This window comes from Nematostella vectensis, chromosome 12, assembly GCF_932526225.1.
Source record: "Nematostella vectensis chromosome 12, jaNemVect1.1, whole genome shotgun sequence".
NCBI classification, from domain to species: Eukaryota; Metazoa; Cnidaria; class Anthozoa; order Actiniaria; family Edwardsiidae; genus Nematostella; species Nematostella vectensis.
In genome coordinates, this window is record NC_064045.1 from 7,254,057 (window position 1) to 7,271,949 (window position 17,893).

The 17,893-nt window shown below is 40.2% G+C and overlaps 2 protein-coding genes across 2 annotated transcripts; one reads left to right on the forward strand and one right to left on the reverse strand.

Moving 5' to 3' along the window:
- Positions 1 to 202: 202 nt before the first annotated feature.
- On the reverse strand, positions 203 to 14,247 carry LOC5503887 (ubiquitin carboxyl-terminal hydrolase 36). Its single transcript, XM_001624786.3, has 16 exons — positions 12,967 to 14,247; positions 11,887 to 12,000; positions 11,483 to 11,588; positions 10,211 to 10,278; positions 9,235 to 9,388; positions 8,581 to 8,658; positions 7,994 to 8,087; positions 7,388 to 7,513; positions 6,790 to 6,876; positions 6,278 to 6,359; positions 5,341 to 5,934; positions 2,971 to 3,747; positions 2,666 to 2,803; positions 2,116 to 2,225; positions 1,835 to 1,927; positions 203 to 1,538 (listed from the first exon to the last, which is right to left on the reverse strand). Exons 1-16 carry the CDS (start codon positions 13,421 to 13,423, stop codon positions 1,440 to 1,442), a joined length of 3,177 nt encoding a protein of 1,058 aa, XP_001624836.3. The 5' UTR covers positions 13,424 to 14,247; the 3' UTR covers positions 203 to 1,439.
- A 1,363-nt stretch (positions 14,248 to 15,610) lies between these two features.
- Positions 15,611 to 17,574, forward strand: LOC116611673 (cyclic AMP-dependent transcription factor ATF-4). Its single transcript, XM_032372114.2, has 3 exons — positions 15,611 to 15,771; positions 16,126 to 16,368; positions 16,718 to 17,574. The coding sequence occupies exons 2-3, from the start codon at positions 16,173 to 16,175 to the stop codon at positions 17,440 to 17,442; spliced, it is 921 nt and encodes a 306-aa protein (XP_032228005.1). The 5' UTR covers positions 15,611 to 15,771; positions 16,126 to 16,172; the 3' UTR covers positions 17,443 to 17,574.
- The last annotated feature ends 319 nt before the right edge of the window (positions 17,575 to 17,893 follow it).

Here is a 17,893-nt window from a genome sequence, read left to right on the forward strand (position 1 = left end):
AAAAATAAAATAAAAATCGAGCAACGCTTAGGTCCTTGAAAATGCGTAAGCAAAGATAGAAATAAATTGCCACATCCTTTGGATGCAGCAAAACAGAAAAGAGCAGAAAAATATCGAGCCAAAAATAAAAACAGCTACTCCCCCGTTTAATATCAAAATGTCAAATGGTTCGTTCTACCTGGGAAGGGGTAAAAACGCGTTGTTGACAAGACAGTTTTATAGGAAATGAGTTGTTATAATACAAGGTACAAGGATATAAAGTTTAGATAACTAGTACATAATGGATATCTTTCAATAAACTCTGCATGCTGTGCAAGAATGGCATATTTCAAGTATATGGTATGGTAGCTTGAAGGCATATATAAATATTTACAATTGAGAATATACCCATCCTCGGAAACCCAGGGCGTCGAGGTCACAGGCGCGAGAACAAGGAGGAGCAAGGCCGGCGGAAAGAGAAGGGGTACGGGCGTGAGAGAAGAGAACTCCTTCCTTTCTCTCCCCCCTCCCCCCCGACTCGATCTCACTCCTCGTTACGTTGACCGCGACGCTCTGGGTACCAAAGGATGGAAAAAAAAAAACGAAATTAAAAAGGTTGCACAAATAACCTGCCCTCAATGAACGTAATGATTAAAATCGTCCACTTGGACCAATTCAATTAAAGTTCTTTGCGAAATACAAGGAAACGAGGCTGAATTTGTACTCGCAAAACCTATTTTTCAATGATGGAATCGAGTTAATGCTGCACCTCGACCTCTTTTGTAAAGGCTCATTTAAGCAGCAGGATTTAGTTGTATGAGACTTGCCCGCAACACCTCTACAACTCGAGTCGCAGAGTGTACATCAGCCTACGACTCCACTACGATGCTCGAGTACGAAAGTCGTAGTGTGTGATTCAGGGCTATGACATGTCGTAGGCAGGTCGCATATGGCTAACTCGTGCTGTCTAAATCGGCCTTAAGAGAAAGGTCGCAGCGACTGCGTAGGATATCTCCTGGCGTCAGGATGGAAAATTATAAACAAAAGATATAGGCCCTAGCCGCTTTCTTTTGTTTTTCTTCCCGTGCCTACGCGGCATTTCCGACGCCTTATATTCAGGGCACCCCAGAAGGAATGCTTTGAAATAGTTTTATGCGTATGACTATGTCGATTCAACGTATTTACAATATAAAAGCAACGAGGACGAGGTGCAAGAAAAATAGGAGAAGGGGCGATATAACAGAACTCTATTTAAAAGCGGTAATAGAATGGGAAAGAATGAAATGTTTCTTTGTCTATCTCTTCTTGTAATCCCATCTTCTGTCCCCCCTTCAACTCCCAGTTTTTGCTCTCGCTTTAATTCCCCTTGGTGACTGAGGATTGGGCCACTGCATATTATGTCCAGACTACCGTCTAATGGTGGGCGAGATTTTCAGCTGGTGCTCATCGGTAGATTTGTGTTAAAAGCGGCGATAGCCTCGACTGGAATGGGACCGCGAGTGAGTGGAGTGGGTGGAATGCCGTCTTGAGAAGTGACTGGTCACGCGCTCTAGGCCACTCTGTAACGCAACGCACATAACACAAGACATGAGTGTTAACAGGAACACGTGACGCAAGACGTAAGTGTTAACAGGAGCACGTGACGCAAGACGTGATTATTAACAGGAGCACGTGACAAAATATAAGAGTGTGTGAGTGCTAACAGGAGAACTTGCGAGATTATGAACTGGATGAGATGATACTACCGCTATTGGGTTTTCATGGTGCTGCTACGGCTTTGTTGTTAAGAAGTCGCTTTTGTTGCTGTTGTCAAGTTAGATGGTGCCTGTATTGTAGAATTTCAGTATAGTTTTACCTTTTTACTTCTCTTTTCATGTTCTCTCTGGAAAGGGTTGTTCTTTTCTGACAACCTTCGTTCGTGTTGACTCTTGTCCTTGATTTTCTTCACCTGAAGATCGGGTTAATGACATTATCAACGTGCATAATGCTAAAAATGACGTGATGGTGAAGTTGATGATAGTTCTGGCAACAATGATGATGATTATGACAGTGATGATGATTTCTTTGATGATGATGATGATAATAATGATGATGATGATGATGACAATAACATAGTCATGTTATTCCATCCTCTACCTTTCCCTTGTCGAGCTCCTCATCCCAGGAATCTCGTCGTGTTCTTCTCCTCTTGTCCTCCGCATGAGCAGAACTATCAACAGCGCTTCTCTCTCCATCCCATGAAGTCACTGTTGGGCGTAACGTATCAAAAGTCAAACAGGCATATGCCCTCAACCCCTCACCCCGACCATACACATCTCAAATCCCTTACCCCCACCCCACCCTTACGAACCTTATTTCCTTGACAGATCATTATCTCGGTCCAAACAGTCGTTTGGACAAATCTCATATCTCCCACCACCACACCCAAAAACCTATTTTCCTTGACAAACTCATTACAGTCCAAACAATCGTTTACCACCACCCTCCCCCCAAACTTACACATCTCATATCACCCCCCCCCCCCACCACCACCACCACCCTAACCTTACAAAACTCTTTTCCTTGGCAGACTTTTCACTATTCAAACTTAAAAATTTCGTATCTCCCCACACCACAACCCACCTTTACACACTCCCATTCCCCCCCTTCCCCCCACACACCGGCTACTTTTGAACAGCTCGGTTACCTGAGTTCCCATATCCTGTCACACCCCCACCACTCTTCAACAGCTCAGCGACCACGGACGAGTCACGTGTTCCATCCCATCGTCCCCCGCGAGGCTTGTTTACTTTGCTCTCACCCTCGTGGATGACAACAGGTGGTGCTAGGGGGTGCAAAAGATGAAGAAATCTGAAGTCCCATACACATAGGACAAGCTATGAACATAATATTTTATAGTAGTCATTTTGTTACATTTCTATGATATGGAAAAATCCAGAGAAACCTGTAAGTCTGGCTAAGCACAATCTTGATCATTGTGTTTAAGCATACCTCTGTTCTTTGTTGCGCTGCTTTGGCTTGTCCTTGGCTCAGTGCCTTTATTGTCAGCAGCGTTGTCATGGTCACTGGAGTCTGCACTACTGTAGTCCACAAGGCGCGGTTTCTTGTCTGTGACATCGTCGTTGTGCCGGTGCTTCCGCTTCCGGTCCCTAGAGCTACTACTATCTGAATCGCCTGGTGAATCACTTAGAAGCCTCATTTTATCTTCTGATTGCTTGCTCTTTTCCTTCTCTTTCTTCTTTTTCTTTCGTTTCTTGTTCTCCTTGTTGGAGCTGAGCATATCATCGTCTGTCAGACGTTTCTCCTCTTCTGAGTCAGAATAGCTTAGCTGCTCATGCTTCCGTTTCCTTTTCTTTTCCTTCTTCCGCTTTTTCTTTTCCATCTGTCTATCCTCGTCATCACTGGAAAACTTTGCCTCGACCCAGTTCACCTCCTCATTTTGTTTCTCGTTTCCGGTTGTGTCCAGCCACATCCCTTTCCTGCCGTTCCCAGCCTTCGGACTGACAAGCCAGCCCGCGTGCTGCCGTTCCGGGAGCTTGGGACCAAGTGTAGGAGTCAACTTATCCATAACAGCCCACTCACCAGTTTTACCCACAATGCTTGAAGCGCCGCTAACATCCGACTGTGGTGACTGCTGAGGGACAAATGTGCCCGTGGGGGGAGGGGACATCGGGCCAAATGTTGTCTCGCAGGGGGTCTTGGGGGTTATTTTCCACGGTGTAGTGGATTTCATTGGCGATGTTAAAATCTCTTTGTTTATCATGTCCTCTGAAAAATTCAATACCCACAAGATTTAAGTATGGTACTCGGCAAAGAATCATAAGCGCATAGCAGTACAGCAAACAAATCGGTCAAGTATCCACTAACGACAGAGTTGACGGTACAATGGTTGATGCAAATCTATGAAGAATTGTCTACGAAGAAACTCTTTTCGGCATTCGATATAAATCTCGAGAGCCAGTATTTCAAGTTAAGCACCCCCAACCGTACTTTCAGTTGTGCAGTAACTTTGACCAGTTATACTGGTGTGGAAGGCACAACAGGGAAAGGCATCTAATCAAGTGCTTTACATGTGTATTGTTAAGTACCTTCAATGAATGTCAGACGATTTATTAAGTCCCCAGTGGTTTATTTTGATTTTATCAAAACCGATTGCAGAATTACTGAGAACAGAATATAGGTTAAATCTTGAGAAAAAATGATATTATTCGAAGATTTTCGAAATGTGTGAAAACTGCTAGCAAAGACTTAATAACAGCGGGAAGCCATTTATTTGACAAAGACATGTAATAAACACATGAGAATTAGTTTGAGAAAGGAATGCCGATTGCTTGATATTCTTCGAAGATTTTCGAATGTGTGAAAACTGCTAGCGAAGACTTTTGAACACTGGGAAGCCATTTATTTGACAAAAACTTGTATTAGACACGGGAGAATTAGTTTGGGGAAGGAATGCCGATCGCTTGATATTCTTCGATGATTTTCTCAGCTGACTTTTACACGAACAATTTATTTAAATCGCTTGCAGAACTCCTGTATGCATTTTAAGTGACTATCAGTACTGTAAGTCTTCGGTTACACGGTACGAGTTCCCGTTTGTCAAACGGTTTGTCCCGGTCTGTTTGCGAACACTGTGTTCGCAAACATCAGCTGTTCGCGAACGTTGTTCGCGAATTTCGTGAACAATTTCGCGAACATGTCCACATGTTCGAGAGCGGTACTGTATCTCCTGCAAGTTTTAATTTTGCAATAGCTAATTCCGTATTTAAGTTTTGAGGCCGCAAACTCAAAAGTACGGAGTTTACTCTAGAGCGCACGTAAATGCATCTCAATGAAAGATAGATGATCTACCATAGTATGTGAGGACTTTTTGTTATTTGACACTGTCAACAAATATCACGAATCAAGGATGGAACTCTCATTTCTGGCGAAATTTGGACACGAAAAGTGCTATAAATGCGATTTTCAGTCGGAAATCGAAATTCCTCACACACTTTATGGCATGGCATAATTATCTACCTGATACCGAAAATTTGAAGGCGATATCTTAAAACCTGTCGCGAGGTTACGCCCGACAAGCTCGAGTTCTCGCCTTAAAATAATACGCTAGAAAAGTCAAAGATTTGGCGTGAATTCACGGTCAACAGGTCAAGGGAAACAGCAAAGGCCCATTTTAGCCGTCTTAGAATGCGATTTATGGAAAAAGTTTTTTTTCCAAAAATAAAGTTTAAGAACTATTGATACAGGTTTTGCAAAATCCACAAAAACAAACAGTGGTGTCAAATTTATCTTTACCAAAACCTTAAGTTACTTCCAACCTTCAAGTGAGATTTGTTCACATAAATTACAGCGGCAACTCACCTTCAAGTTGAGCTATGGTCGCATCAGTCACTGTTGCGCTCTTGCTTGCCCTTTTTGCCTGCACCGACCTTGGGATAAATAAAGGAGTAGGGCGTGGCCTCTTCAGTGGGGAACCCTCCCTATCCTTCCTCATAGGTACACTCACTGGGACGGGTTCCACCCTGGGAGGTGACTTGATCCTCTGTGGCGAGACACGGCTTACTTCTTTCAAAGGAGACACAACTTTTTCTACTTTACCAGTCGACTTGACCTTTATTTCATTTCTCTCCTCTTGGTTTGCGTTCTCACTACATATATGCTCTTCTTTTTCTTTCAATGTCGGCGGCGAGGTTGGCGGCGAGTTCGTTTTCTCTTTTCCCTCTGCTGGTTTGGGAGTTTCTGTAGTCACCATGGGTTCCCTTTCCTTAACAAGAGTTTCCAAAGCTCCTGGACCCTTGGCTTTTAGAGAAAATGAGAGCTTTGGTCTTTGTGTGGCAGGGGTAAGAGGTGTCGGGGTGGGCTGTCCATTTGCTGTGGTGGGTGTCGGCTTGGTGGTTGTAGATGTTTGGATAACTGATTGCTGCTTGGGATGCCTCGATACGGGTGTTCCCATATCTGAAGTTCGAAAACATTGTTTTTTGTTTATTCTATCTTTAAAAAATATGCTATCATTAAAAAAAAAAATACTCATCCGTCAAACACAAAAAGCTGCCAATCTTAAATATGTTAACTATCATTATCCTTTCTGTACAGGATAGAGAATGGTTTTTGTAATCCAAAATGTTAACAAAATACAGTAGCTGATAAAAACTCTAGGCGCTTAACTGATTGAAATTTTGTTTGTAAGACTTTAAAATTAGCTGTCTGCGAGGCATCACATTAAATTGGCAGAAGAGCATTCACAGTCAAAGACTTCATCTGAGGTGGCTGTTTAGAATTGCAAATGGTGTTAACTTACCATTTTCTGAAATGACTTTTGGGGATAGCGGAGTGGTGGCAGAACTCATGGATTTTGTCGGCATTTGATTGACTTTCCTTATCTAGGGAGTGGCAAAAGGTCTATGGTTATTAAAATGTTCTACTGTTGGCACAAATTAAAAACGAAATGAAACAAGTTCATGGCAACCTGAGAATAAGTAGCCTGCTAGCGCCGGCTGTCATTGTGGGGTATTCGGAAATGTTTTATTTTCGAATATTGGGAACCCTGTGCACGCGCGAAGGCGGAATAACCCACAATGAGACTAGCAGGCGGCTAGCAGGCGGCTAGCAGGCTAGAGAATAAGAAGCAAGCATTAAGAAGCAATATTTGATCATCAGACAAGTTGGAAAGTATTTGAGAGCTTCTAAGGACTGTAGATGTTACCACTAAAAGTTCATCATAATGCAGTGCAGATTTCGACACATAGATTACAATGTTATTTGTGATATGTGCATACGTCTATGCCCAACCATACTGTAGCAAATACTCGCCTCTGGTGTTTGGCGTGCTTTGACTCTTGAGTAAAACAACAGGTAGGCTTGCTGAGCAAGGACTGTATTGAGTCCAACTTGACGAACCTGGAACAGGGGAAATACAGTAACTTACAATATTCACAATTAGAGAAACTATGAGTGAGACGTTATACATAAGCAACATAAAGGAAACCTGTGAATTGACACTTAAAGCCGCATTGTCGCCAGTTTACTTCCAGAGGGCTGACAGAAACCTCAACAAACAAGGGACTAAAAAATCTATTAGAATCTGCGCTAATTAACAGGCCATCTGCTCTAAATTATCAATCACATCCTCAAAAAGACTTCCAGTAGACACACTGTTTTTACAATTATGAAATAGTTTTCACATTTTAGCTAAAAATCATAAGAGATCGCTACATCATCGATTTGAAGCAAACTGTGACATTGCAGCTTTAAGAAGCGATGATGATTTCAATGGTTGTCGGTTCCTTACTTTTCAAAATGATTTTCCAATTCAAAAAAATGATACTGTGAGGATGAGGTGCATACCTTTTTCAATGAGACTTACAAAACATTTCCAGGTACTGAGAGGAAGTGTTTAAGTCTCACTTACCATTGAATCATTCATGTTGTACCAACAGTCGTTAGAGCCACGCACATAGCAGTAATAGTGGCCTGAGTTGCAGGAATACCCAGAATGTACCAGCACACCATACAGCTTGTACTTCAGAGGGGGTCCCTGAACACAAAGAAATCACAGAAGTTAACACTGTGAGATCATATATCCTTCACAGAAGCGTCAATGTCTACAATGACTGCGAAAGCATTATGCACTGCTGGCACAAACAAGGGAGGTTCAGATATTGACAGTTATAGATTGTTTCCAATGCTGATTTGCTAGAGATATCGAGGATTTCGTATGGGAACAAGTCTGAGACTGTACAGATCAGGATAAAGGCAAACGGCAATGGTGGCACCAACCAATCACATGCACAAGGTGGCGGCACCAAAAAAATGACATGCACAACTCTTGTTTGGCATAATACCTTTGACTGAGCACCCACCACTGCAAGCCCTGGCTACAAGACTGCAAAATGTGTGGAAAAATTGTTCTAAAAATTATGAGCTATAAATAAATTAGTTTCTTTTGTCATTGTAAAGCAAATTCAGGGTTTTAAAAATGCCTGTTCAAACATCTTAACATTGCATTTTTCAGTACCTTTGGGTTGGTCATAAAGGGTCGGAGATCAAGGTGTTCCGTGTAAGTAATTTCCTTCGAAACTTTGCCTCCAAACATGTGATGATAGTCAAACCTGGAATTACAAAATATTCATTCTTCAGTAAACATTAACATTCAACAGATAATAGGAATTGTACTTGGAACTAATTTGCTGTTCAGTGTGGACATACTGTATTTTACAGGTATTGTACCCATACATTATTACATACACATATTAAGTATCAGCGGCATAGCCAGGATTTTTAACAGGAGGGGGCCCAATAGGGACTTTCAAGGCATTTTCTTCTGTATTTTAGATAATGTCTCATACATTTACTGTATTTTTGGCTGCTAAAATGGCCACCCCTTGGCTACGCCCCTGAGTATGTACTTAAATAAAGGGGGTGCTATTTATTCTCTACAAACAAACCCAGCTTTAACATGGCAGAAATGTTCACCTAATAAACCCTCTTTAGTGTGCTTCTCTCCCTGTTGTTTTCGTTGATGGATGGAAGCTAAAGTAGGAACCTTCTTGAGATATATTGTAGATCCATTATCTTGGGACAAATCTAAATAGGGAACTGTACCTTTTCAGTTGAATTGTCAGAATGTTAGGTGGGCGATGAATAAGAACTTGCTTGTGAGCTGGGACTTTCTTTTTACACCTACAGTAAACAACATGTAACTTTTCCACATGCATACATGCCACACATTGAGTGGACTTTACTAGTTTTCCATGCAGTAAAAGTGTGTTAACCGCTGCCCACGCACACGCACAACCAAGATTGGAAAATGTTAAGATACTTTCAGTCTGTACTGTATTGTAAGTAATTGAACACCCAATTTTTAGGGGGAGATGCATACCACCATTGTAACGACTGTTGAGACAAGATGTTCTGGACTTGAACCCTAAAATATTTTGTGGACAGAACCCAATTTTGTTGCCTACCTCCCCTGATACATGTATAATAAACAGACAGTCTGCTTATAAGGCAGCCTAAAACAAAAGAAATATCTGATGGAACAGTCAGCATTAGCTTACAAGGGTTGAAGTGGGAAAAAGGCAGGGTTTTGGGAAGATATACATAGTATATCTGTTACAACATGAGAGCTGTCCTCTGATGAAAGCATCTCCATTGAAGAGAGGAAGCTGACAGTATCCAAACAGGGAGTGGCACTCAAAGGGGGATGCATGCTCAAATAGGGCAAATGCGGCTCTTTACATGTGTAGACTCCCTTACCTTGGGCACTGGTATAGGTTGTCTCCGTCAAGCAGCTCCGCCTTACACATTCGCTGAATTGCTCGTACCACTGATGGACTGTGCTTGATGTCAACCATGATTTCCATCAGAGGGTCAAATGTGTTGGACGTGTTATGGCATTTGAGGCACTGAACTGTGAGGGATGAGAAAGCCACACAGAACAATTCTGGGTTGGTCTCTGGTCAAAAGTTTGGATAGATACAGGCTTTTAAGCATCTAGTTTTTTAAGCATCTAGTTTTTCCTGGAGCTTGTCTGCAGTCTTTCTAGTTATATTATTATTCCTGCCAACTTACAATACCTACATTATATAATTTTGTAGTGATAAAGGAAGCATCATAGAAATGTTGCACAGCTTATACTGGACATTCACAGATTATTAACAACCATGTTGTTATCAGAACAATCATACAGTAGTCCTGGTCTATTTAAACTAATAGGGTATCTTCCTTTGTTGGTCGTTGTTCAAGGGTCAAACCCTTAGAAAATTGGTGACTAAAAGATTAAAAAAGTGCAAGTTGCAAGTGCACGTTTGAAGTTTGCAGAAACTTAAATAGAAAAAAAAAAACATTAGATAAAAGTCTTAGATACTTGATATTCTACAAGGAAATGTATAATATTTATTAAATTCATCCAATAAAAAAACATATTACCTAGTGTCCATCACACAGTTGACCTGGACAAGCCAAGCTATTAGCCAGAAGTGTGCCTATATACAGTATTCAATTGTATTTACCTAGTCTGATCAGTTCCTGTTAGTACTGATAAGTACTGTATCATGTTACACTTATCAGCGCAGACAATTTGTGCCATACAATGTAACAAATAAGCTAACCCACATGAATTGCGAGAGCCACTTTGAAAGCTTAAAGTACAAAGACTGATTTTCCATGTTTAAACATGTTAAGAGTGTTCTTCTACACTTCTCATTTTATAAGTCAATGATGGTTACCCTACCTTGACTGCGGTAATATCCCCCAAATATTCCATGGACAATAGTTGTCTCTTTAGAGTATCTATCCATTCTGAAAAAGAGCAAGAAACAATGAAAACTTTTTTTCTAAAGCAAATAACATCAAACCATCCAAAGAGTTTAATTTCACTGTGCGTTCAGGGAGATGGTTTCCTTTGACTTTACAACTCCTTTAACAGCAACACAAAACCCATTCAGAAACCAACATACAAACACCTGGGACTACTGGTAAGGACTACATAAGGTACTGAGCTATACAACCAGTACAGTGGAACCCTTTTACCTCTAATTCTCAGGATTCAAAACAACTAGAATAGAAGAGACTTACAGTGAGGACACACTTTTGACCAATCAGAATCGGCTTGAACACTGTAAACATTTTGAAACAAAAAAGTTCAGCCAATGAGAAACACCGGACATTGTTTCTTTGACCTTGTACGTAAGGTCGACCATTTTTATCTGTCGATTGAGCGTGGGAACACCCTAAACTGATTGACTGGATCTTATTTTTCAAAATGTTTATGGTGTTCAAGCCCAATCTGATTGGTCAAAGTTGTTCAGCATGGCCCACTTTCTGTGTCCTCACTGTAAAAAAAAGCCAGTCCTGAGTAACCTAAACACCAAATATTATTTTCAGAGAGGGAGCTCAAGGTTAGTCTCTACATACTGGGACCATGTACTGTAGGGTCCCACTATACAGACACCAACACATTCTATAGTGATTAATTTTATCAGGTACAGTGGAACCTGGATTTAACGATGTAACTCTGGAGTCTGGAGAAAGAAAATGTATCTTAAATTCGAGGTATCGTTAGAAAGAGTTCCCCGATTTTATGATATAAAGGAAAATCCAGTGAAAATATTGTTGTAACGAGGTTGGGTTAATTATCAACTTTTACAAAATAATAATAATGTAATTGTACTCTGTTTAAGACTGTACAGTTACTCTCTGTTAACTGAAACCTGCATTTAACAAGGTCTGTCAAGTCAAGAAAATGGATTAACTGTACTGTACGTGTGTGGTGTCTTACGTTTTTCTCTCTTTGTTGATAGACAGAATCATCAATATTGTTGTATCGAGGTCAGAATTACGCTTGGTGGAACAGATTTGCATCATAAAATCAAGAATATCGTTGTATCCAATATCGTTAGATCGAGGTAATTTCTCATACATTTCACTGTATTTCCGCTGGGAGAAAGGAACGTCATCGTAAAATAAAAGTTATCGTAAAATTTAGGTTCAACTGTACACTCACTTCTCTGGTTGTCCTGCAAGACAACTCTTCTGCATTCCGTCAATGACATATCGCAGAAACTCATGGGCATCCTCCTGATGTCCAAATCGCAAGTGCTTTGCTATACCTACACACAGGAATAAGTACATTAGATAAAACATGCATGCTATACAGTAACTACAGTGTAAAAACAGAACAATAGATAAAGCATGCATGATATATCTACAAATAGGAATAAATACAATAGATTTATGCCAATAATTCTCTTTATTTTGGCAAGTTTTAGGAAGTACTGCGAATATTATCATTGTATTGTCTAAGATAGTGCTGAAAAAGTTTGAAAAGGTGGAAAAGTGTGGTTTTTCATGCAATAGTGCCAAATTGTACAGGTCGCACTTTGTATACATTAGAATAGATTAACTTACTCCTCAGCCGTTGTATGATGCAAAGAGGCTTTATTGATTCATTTTGCTGGTGATTGAAGGTTCTCAAAATGTGTCGTTGTAGCTCACACATCATGCAAAACCCAACCATTTGACCTGTTACACAATAAAACATACAGTAATATCAGCATATAGTACTTACTGCCTACAGCTATGGTATTTGATAGAATCATTATTAGTTTAGATGCTTTTATCGTTATTTTCCAAAATGGTTTGCTTTCAAAAGTTTGATTTAAATTCAATTCAAACTGATTTTGATATACTGTAGCAAAACAATATGTGCAGTGATCATGTTTGGAGGAAACTGGTATGACTGGAAAAAATACAGAAAAGCTCTGGTAAAGCTACACTAGGTGGTATGCCTAATGTAAAATCAGTACTACCATTTTTTAATATAAATTTCTTGTTAACAAGCCATTTTACTTTTTTTTATTCAACAAACATGGTTTAGTGACAGGAGCAAAAAATGGCAAAGTCCAAATTGCAAGGTTCTGTTAGCTTTTATTCGCTTGATTTTTTGCATAGATGTTTATTGTAAAATATAAAATAACCTTTAGTATTTTTTTGTAGATACTGTGTTCTTGAAATATTGCAAATTGTAAGACTTTCAACTTGTCTAAAGTTGCCCAATTTGGGCAAAATATGCTACCTTTTTCATGATCTATTGCAACTTTGCTCAATCATATCTCAAGAACGAATCATCTACCAAAAATACTAAGATTATTTTGTTTTGTATTATGCAAGGAACCACTAGGCAAAATATAAACAAAATGTAAGCTAACACAACCTTACAATTTTAATATTTTTTAATTTAAGAAATGTCAGAATTTATTTACAAAGTATTTCGTTTGTAGTAATATAAGCTCAGTGAAATATACTGGACCTTTTAAAGTAGGATAGCATTTCCAGTAAGCTATTTACAGCTAGTTCAGCAAAATATACTACACCTCTTTACTATTGAAGTGGAGGGGCATTTCCAACTTGTATGTACACCACCAGATGAGAGGTTAGAATTTGCAGCCCCCCCCTCCCCACCCCTGACAACACTACCACTATACTTACATTCCCTGGTGTGCTCTTGTGTAGCCAGATAATTGACTAGGGGTGCAGTGTATGTTAACACCTGTACCACAGAGTTCAGAAAACAAGTGTTGCCAAGGTTACTGAGGCCCGGCCCCATGCGTCGGACCCTGGTCCACTGAGTGTTGATCTTGTCAATTGGGTACAGAACAAACTTGGGTGAAGGAATACTATCAGATGCATCAACCTTTCCATTTGTTAACAAATTCGATTTAATTTGTCCATAATTCGATCCAGAATTCAAAGGTTTATACTTTTGCTTTAGTTTTTCGTATTGTTCGTCCGGTTTAGATGCTGGTTTGAATTCTATCCTCTGTAGTAACACTTGTTTGGATGAAGTTACAAGCTTGGAGTCCAAATCGCCGGCCAGTTTACTTGATATAGCGGCGTCCTTGGAAAAAGACTCGACCCGACCACTCATCACTTCACAGCTCGACATGGCACAAATTCAATACGCAAACCTTTGTTTTCTTGGTTTAGATGCTTAAGATTACATCAAATTGTATGGATCACTGCCGATTTAAGTTAGAACACTCAAATAAAAAAACATATGTTTCAAAATACCGGAAGACACTTTTCCCCAGCTCACATGGAAACTACCAACGGTCGAAACATTTTAAACAGTTCAACGTCTTGTCGAATGCTTGCGGTCTAGCGATAAATTCCGAGTAATGTTCGCAAAAATACTTCAAGATTTAGTAGTTTATACTTGTTTGGAAATCCAAACCACAACAACAAAATAAATTCAGGTCGATAAAAAGCCAGCTAAGATTTTCACCACGCGATCGAACAATAATGGCGGACAAACATTCCCATAATGCCTTAAGGGAAACCCACAGGTAACCCACAAAAAGACAATTTCAAGAAGTTATTTTTTTTACTTTTAGAGCTCTCGTAAGCGACCAGGCGCCAATTTTCCGAGACTTCCGAAAACTTTTAGAGCCCATTAACTGCTCGGGGACTTTTCTCGGCTCCCGAAAACTTTTACTTGTAGTCCCAAAGAAGTCCCGCGATTCTCGGTTCCTTTTGCTGGGCGCACACAAGCTGTTTTCATTTTAGCGCTCTACGCAAACTAGAAAATATACGCTACTTATCGGGGCTACGAACCTTGTGATTCCACGACACTTTGATCATCCAGAATTGATTTGCTTTCTGCGCGCGTAAATAATTTCCGAGCGCGCCCGAGCATTTTATTGCTCCGCAAAATTAAAATGACGTAAACATTAAACCCTATGTGATTGGTTGAAATAACAAGACTTCGTTCCAAAATTTGCAAATGTACTCCCAATAAAAAACACCATATATTGTTGATCCTTTTCGACAACGCTACGTAAGGATGGCTTCTGTAGTTGCGCAGGCCTTGGGCGCACTTTCCGAAGCTAAAACTAATATAACAGACGAGAACCTGGAGAATATAAACAAACGCGTCGAAGCCGCAGTAGAAGCGAGTAGGCGCAAAGGCCCCTACCACAGATTTACACCGGAACAAAGAGCCGAAATAGGTCACTATGCTCTTGAAAATGGTACTGCTAAAGCGGTTCGTTTATACAAAAACGAATTCCCGACGCTTAGTGAATCTACAGTTAGAAACTTCCGCGATAAAGTCAAGAAACTTCTAAGTGAGCACAAAGCTTGCGAAGACTCTGGTGTCTCAAAGGATGTGAGCGCAAATGTTGTGAAAGCTATTGTTTGTAAACCAAGAGGACGGCCGCTCAAACTAATGGACTTAGATATTAAAGTTATGGCTTATCTAGACACTATTCGCGATTCTGGAGGCATTATTAATAGTACTGTTGTAAAGGCAGTCGCCAAAGCTATCGTCGAAGCGGAGGATCGAACGCGGCTCGTAGAAAATGGAGGCGATTTAGACATTGGAAAGCCATGGGCAGTTTCCTTGTTACGACGCTTTAAACGAATGAAAAGGTTTGGTGATAATGGTGGGACTTCGCAGAGTGGTACAAGTGAATGTACTGATACAGAGACGGAGGCACCATCGCAAAGTTTAAATCTTGAGCTATTGTCGAACACATCCCTTCCGCAAGAGTGTTTTGTCGAGCGAGACAAGAGAGACGAGACTTCCCATCTAGATTCTAACTTAGAAAATGAACCTCATAACATCATGGATCACACTGCTACAGAGACGGCAGATTATAATCCCTGTGCTCTTAGTACTGTGGTTGTCCATATTGAAGAACCGACAGTTTATGTGTAGATTCCTATTTAGGCGGGAGTTATATTTTGCGAGGAAAGGCCTTGTGTTTTTTTTTTCTGTGATCTCTCAAGCGTAACATATAAAAAAGCAAAAATATTGTTGTTTGCTAGATAGTCTAAATAATAAAACGTATAAAAAGTACACGTAATGTTAACGTTTTCCTTTTACATTACTTTCTATAAAAAAGTTTACAAAAGCAAGGAAAAAGTAATACTTTCCTTCAAACCCCCCACCCCCCCCCCTCCCCCAAAGCCACTTGTCGTGTGTGTGGGTGCTTGCAAAAAACATGAAGTCCAAGGTCCAAAAAAGCCATGGTAAACCGGTTCTGAAAACTGGTTTTCTAATATATTTCCCTTGCTATGATTGGCTGTTGTATTCTAAATCTCATTCATGATTGGTTCAAAATGACATCAGTTCCATATTTGGCAGCTCTTGCGTCAGTCCTAGAGTAGAAGACCGATGCCACGTTTTTTCGCCGCAGATTTCATCATCCCAGTCAAAATGGCGGTGTGAGAAGTATTTTCGCGGCTAATGCTCACTCGTGCTGTTAAAACCTGCACTTCTACAACCATGGCGTAAGTATTATTCGATTTACTGAAGATTCTGCTATATTCTGTGATCAAAAACTCGGCAATCGAATCGAAAACAAAGCGAAAATTTGAAAAGAAAGTTCAAAACCCGTAACAGAAACTCGGGACCGATCCGAACCTCGTGGCTAGTAAAAATATATTAGAAACATTCCAAAATTACGAAATCGTTACCTAAAAGCCCACGAAACGCAGTTTTGCTGTTTTGAATATCGTCTTTTTGAAGAATTAAAGCCGGACCAATTCGCTCTTTTCGTACATTGATTGCGTACAAATTTGACCGCGGTAAGAGAAATCGTCTCGATGTTGTTCCCGTCTGATGCGATCTACCTTTTGTTTCAGACCTCTACACTACGCTCGGCTACATATTGCCTACACATTTATTATCGATGGCGAGAACATACGAAAAACGACGCAAGATGGACAAAGTTACAGAGATCCCCAGTTTTCTGGCTCTTGACGAGCTAGAGTTTTTCGAGCCCTTCCCTGTTATAGATGGGAACGATGACGTGTTTGTACATGATTTGAAGAGCGCAAATGATGGCGAGCTGCAAGACCTCGACGGTCTGGACTTCACAGCTCAAGGTATTACAAAAATTATAGATATTATTATTATTATTATTATTATTATTATTATTATTATTATTATTATTATTATTATTATTATTAATCCAATTTAGTGTTGTCATGATTTACTGTCTTAAAATTCGATCGAACTATTAATTACCCCTCCTCCCCCCTCTCTAAAATAATGAGTCAGCAAATGTTTTGCTGAGCTAGCAGTTTGTATAGTAGTGAACTTATTAAAGCATTTCTAATTACCGTTGCGTCATTCTGAAGCAACATCTCCTTGCATCACACTTGGTAAATCGTTAAGGCTATAAAACAGTGGAGGCTATAAAGATGTTCTAAACTTTGCTGTTAACCATTTCAGATGGTGGTGAACAACTGCTTGAAGGAGATTGGCTCACAGACAAATTCAACTTCAACTCATTTGACCCATCGCTTGTGGACCCTGACTCCCTTGGAGAACTTGCAAAAGTTGAAGATACTCTAGACACAAGTAATTTATTTTTGGACAACAATGCTTTGCTGGAAGTGATCCAAGGAAGTGTCATTTCTGGAACTGAGATGTTTCCTATCCTAGTGGATATTCCAGGAACTCCTGAACAAAAAGTCCCTGATTATGTTGCAGTATCGCCTGAAATGTCTTCATCAGACTCTTACATCGCAGACGAATCAAACCCTGCATCTCCCACTGGAAGTACATCATCAAGTGATGGCTCTGTTTATAATCCTTGCTCACCAGATTCTTCAGTGCTGACAAATATACTCAAGCACCCTTCTGGAAAGGAAATCAAAACTACCCCATACTCAAGAAAGAACACTAAATCTGATACTGTGTCTCCAAAGCTGAAAACTCCAGCTCAAAGGCAGAGAAAGCGTGTACAGAATAAGGATGCAGCGACAAGGTACCGTGTGAAGAAAAAGGATGAACAGTCCAGGCTTTTTGATGAAGCTGAAAAGCTGGAGAAAGAGAACAATGAGTTGAAGGACGAAGTTGGCTCACTCAGCAAAGAGATTGAGTACTTGAAAAATTTGATGCTTGAGGTTTACCAAACTAAACAAAAGCAGAAGGAAAGTTTGTGTAAAAAGTGATGTTTGAAATTGTACATAGTTTAGAGATGTTTTTTTTTTTACACATATGAACTTCTTTTATTGTACTTCTGGCTTTTGTTGTACCTTACTTACTATTACGTAGACTAAAATAAAGTAATACAGTTTAATCAACAAGAGTTCCTTGATTTTCTTTTTCCCCTTGTATACATCGAAGCTCTGTGACACTCTTTAAAATCCATATGGTGTCTTGGCTTGGTAGGATTGCCTCTGTGTTAGTGCTTGGGTTTATGGCAGTCCTTGAACCCCCCCCCCCCCCCCCCCCCCCCCCCCCCCCCCCCCCCCCCCCCCTCCCCCGAGTTGTCTCGGATGCAAACTGTTGATTTTTGCAATACAGTAAATATGAGATTCTAAGTTGGTACAAGGTCAACGTAACGAGGCGGAACAATGGGGGTAGGGGAAAAAGAAATGACGTCCAAAAGCTGGGAAACAT

Excerpts from the sequence above, each read along its gene's own strand:
- LOC116611673 (XM_032372114.2), top strand. The coding sequence starts at position 16,173 with ATGGCGAGAACATACGAAAAACGACGCAAGATGGACAAAGTTACAGAG. Across the intron at positions 16,369-16,717 it reads TCTGGACTTCACAGCTCAAG|ATGGTGGTGAACAACTGCTT; the intron begins GTATTACAAAAA and ends TAACCATTTCAG.
- LOC5503887 (XM_001624786.3), bottom strand. The coding sequence starts at position 13,423 with ATGTCGAGCTGTGAAGTGATGAGTGGTCGGGTCGAGTCTTTTTCCAAG. Across the intron at positions 1,928-2,115 it reads AGGAGCTCGACAAGGGAAAG|GTGAAGAAAATCAAGGACAA; the intron begins GTAGAGGATGGA and ends CCCGATCTTCAG. Across the intron at positions 1,539-1,834 it reads ATGAAAAGAGAAGTAAAAAG|AGTGGCCTAGAGCGCGTGAC; the intron begins GTAAAACTATAC and ends GTTGCGTTACAG.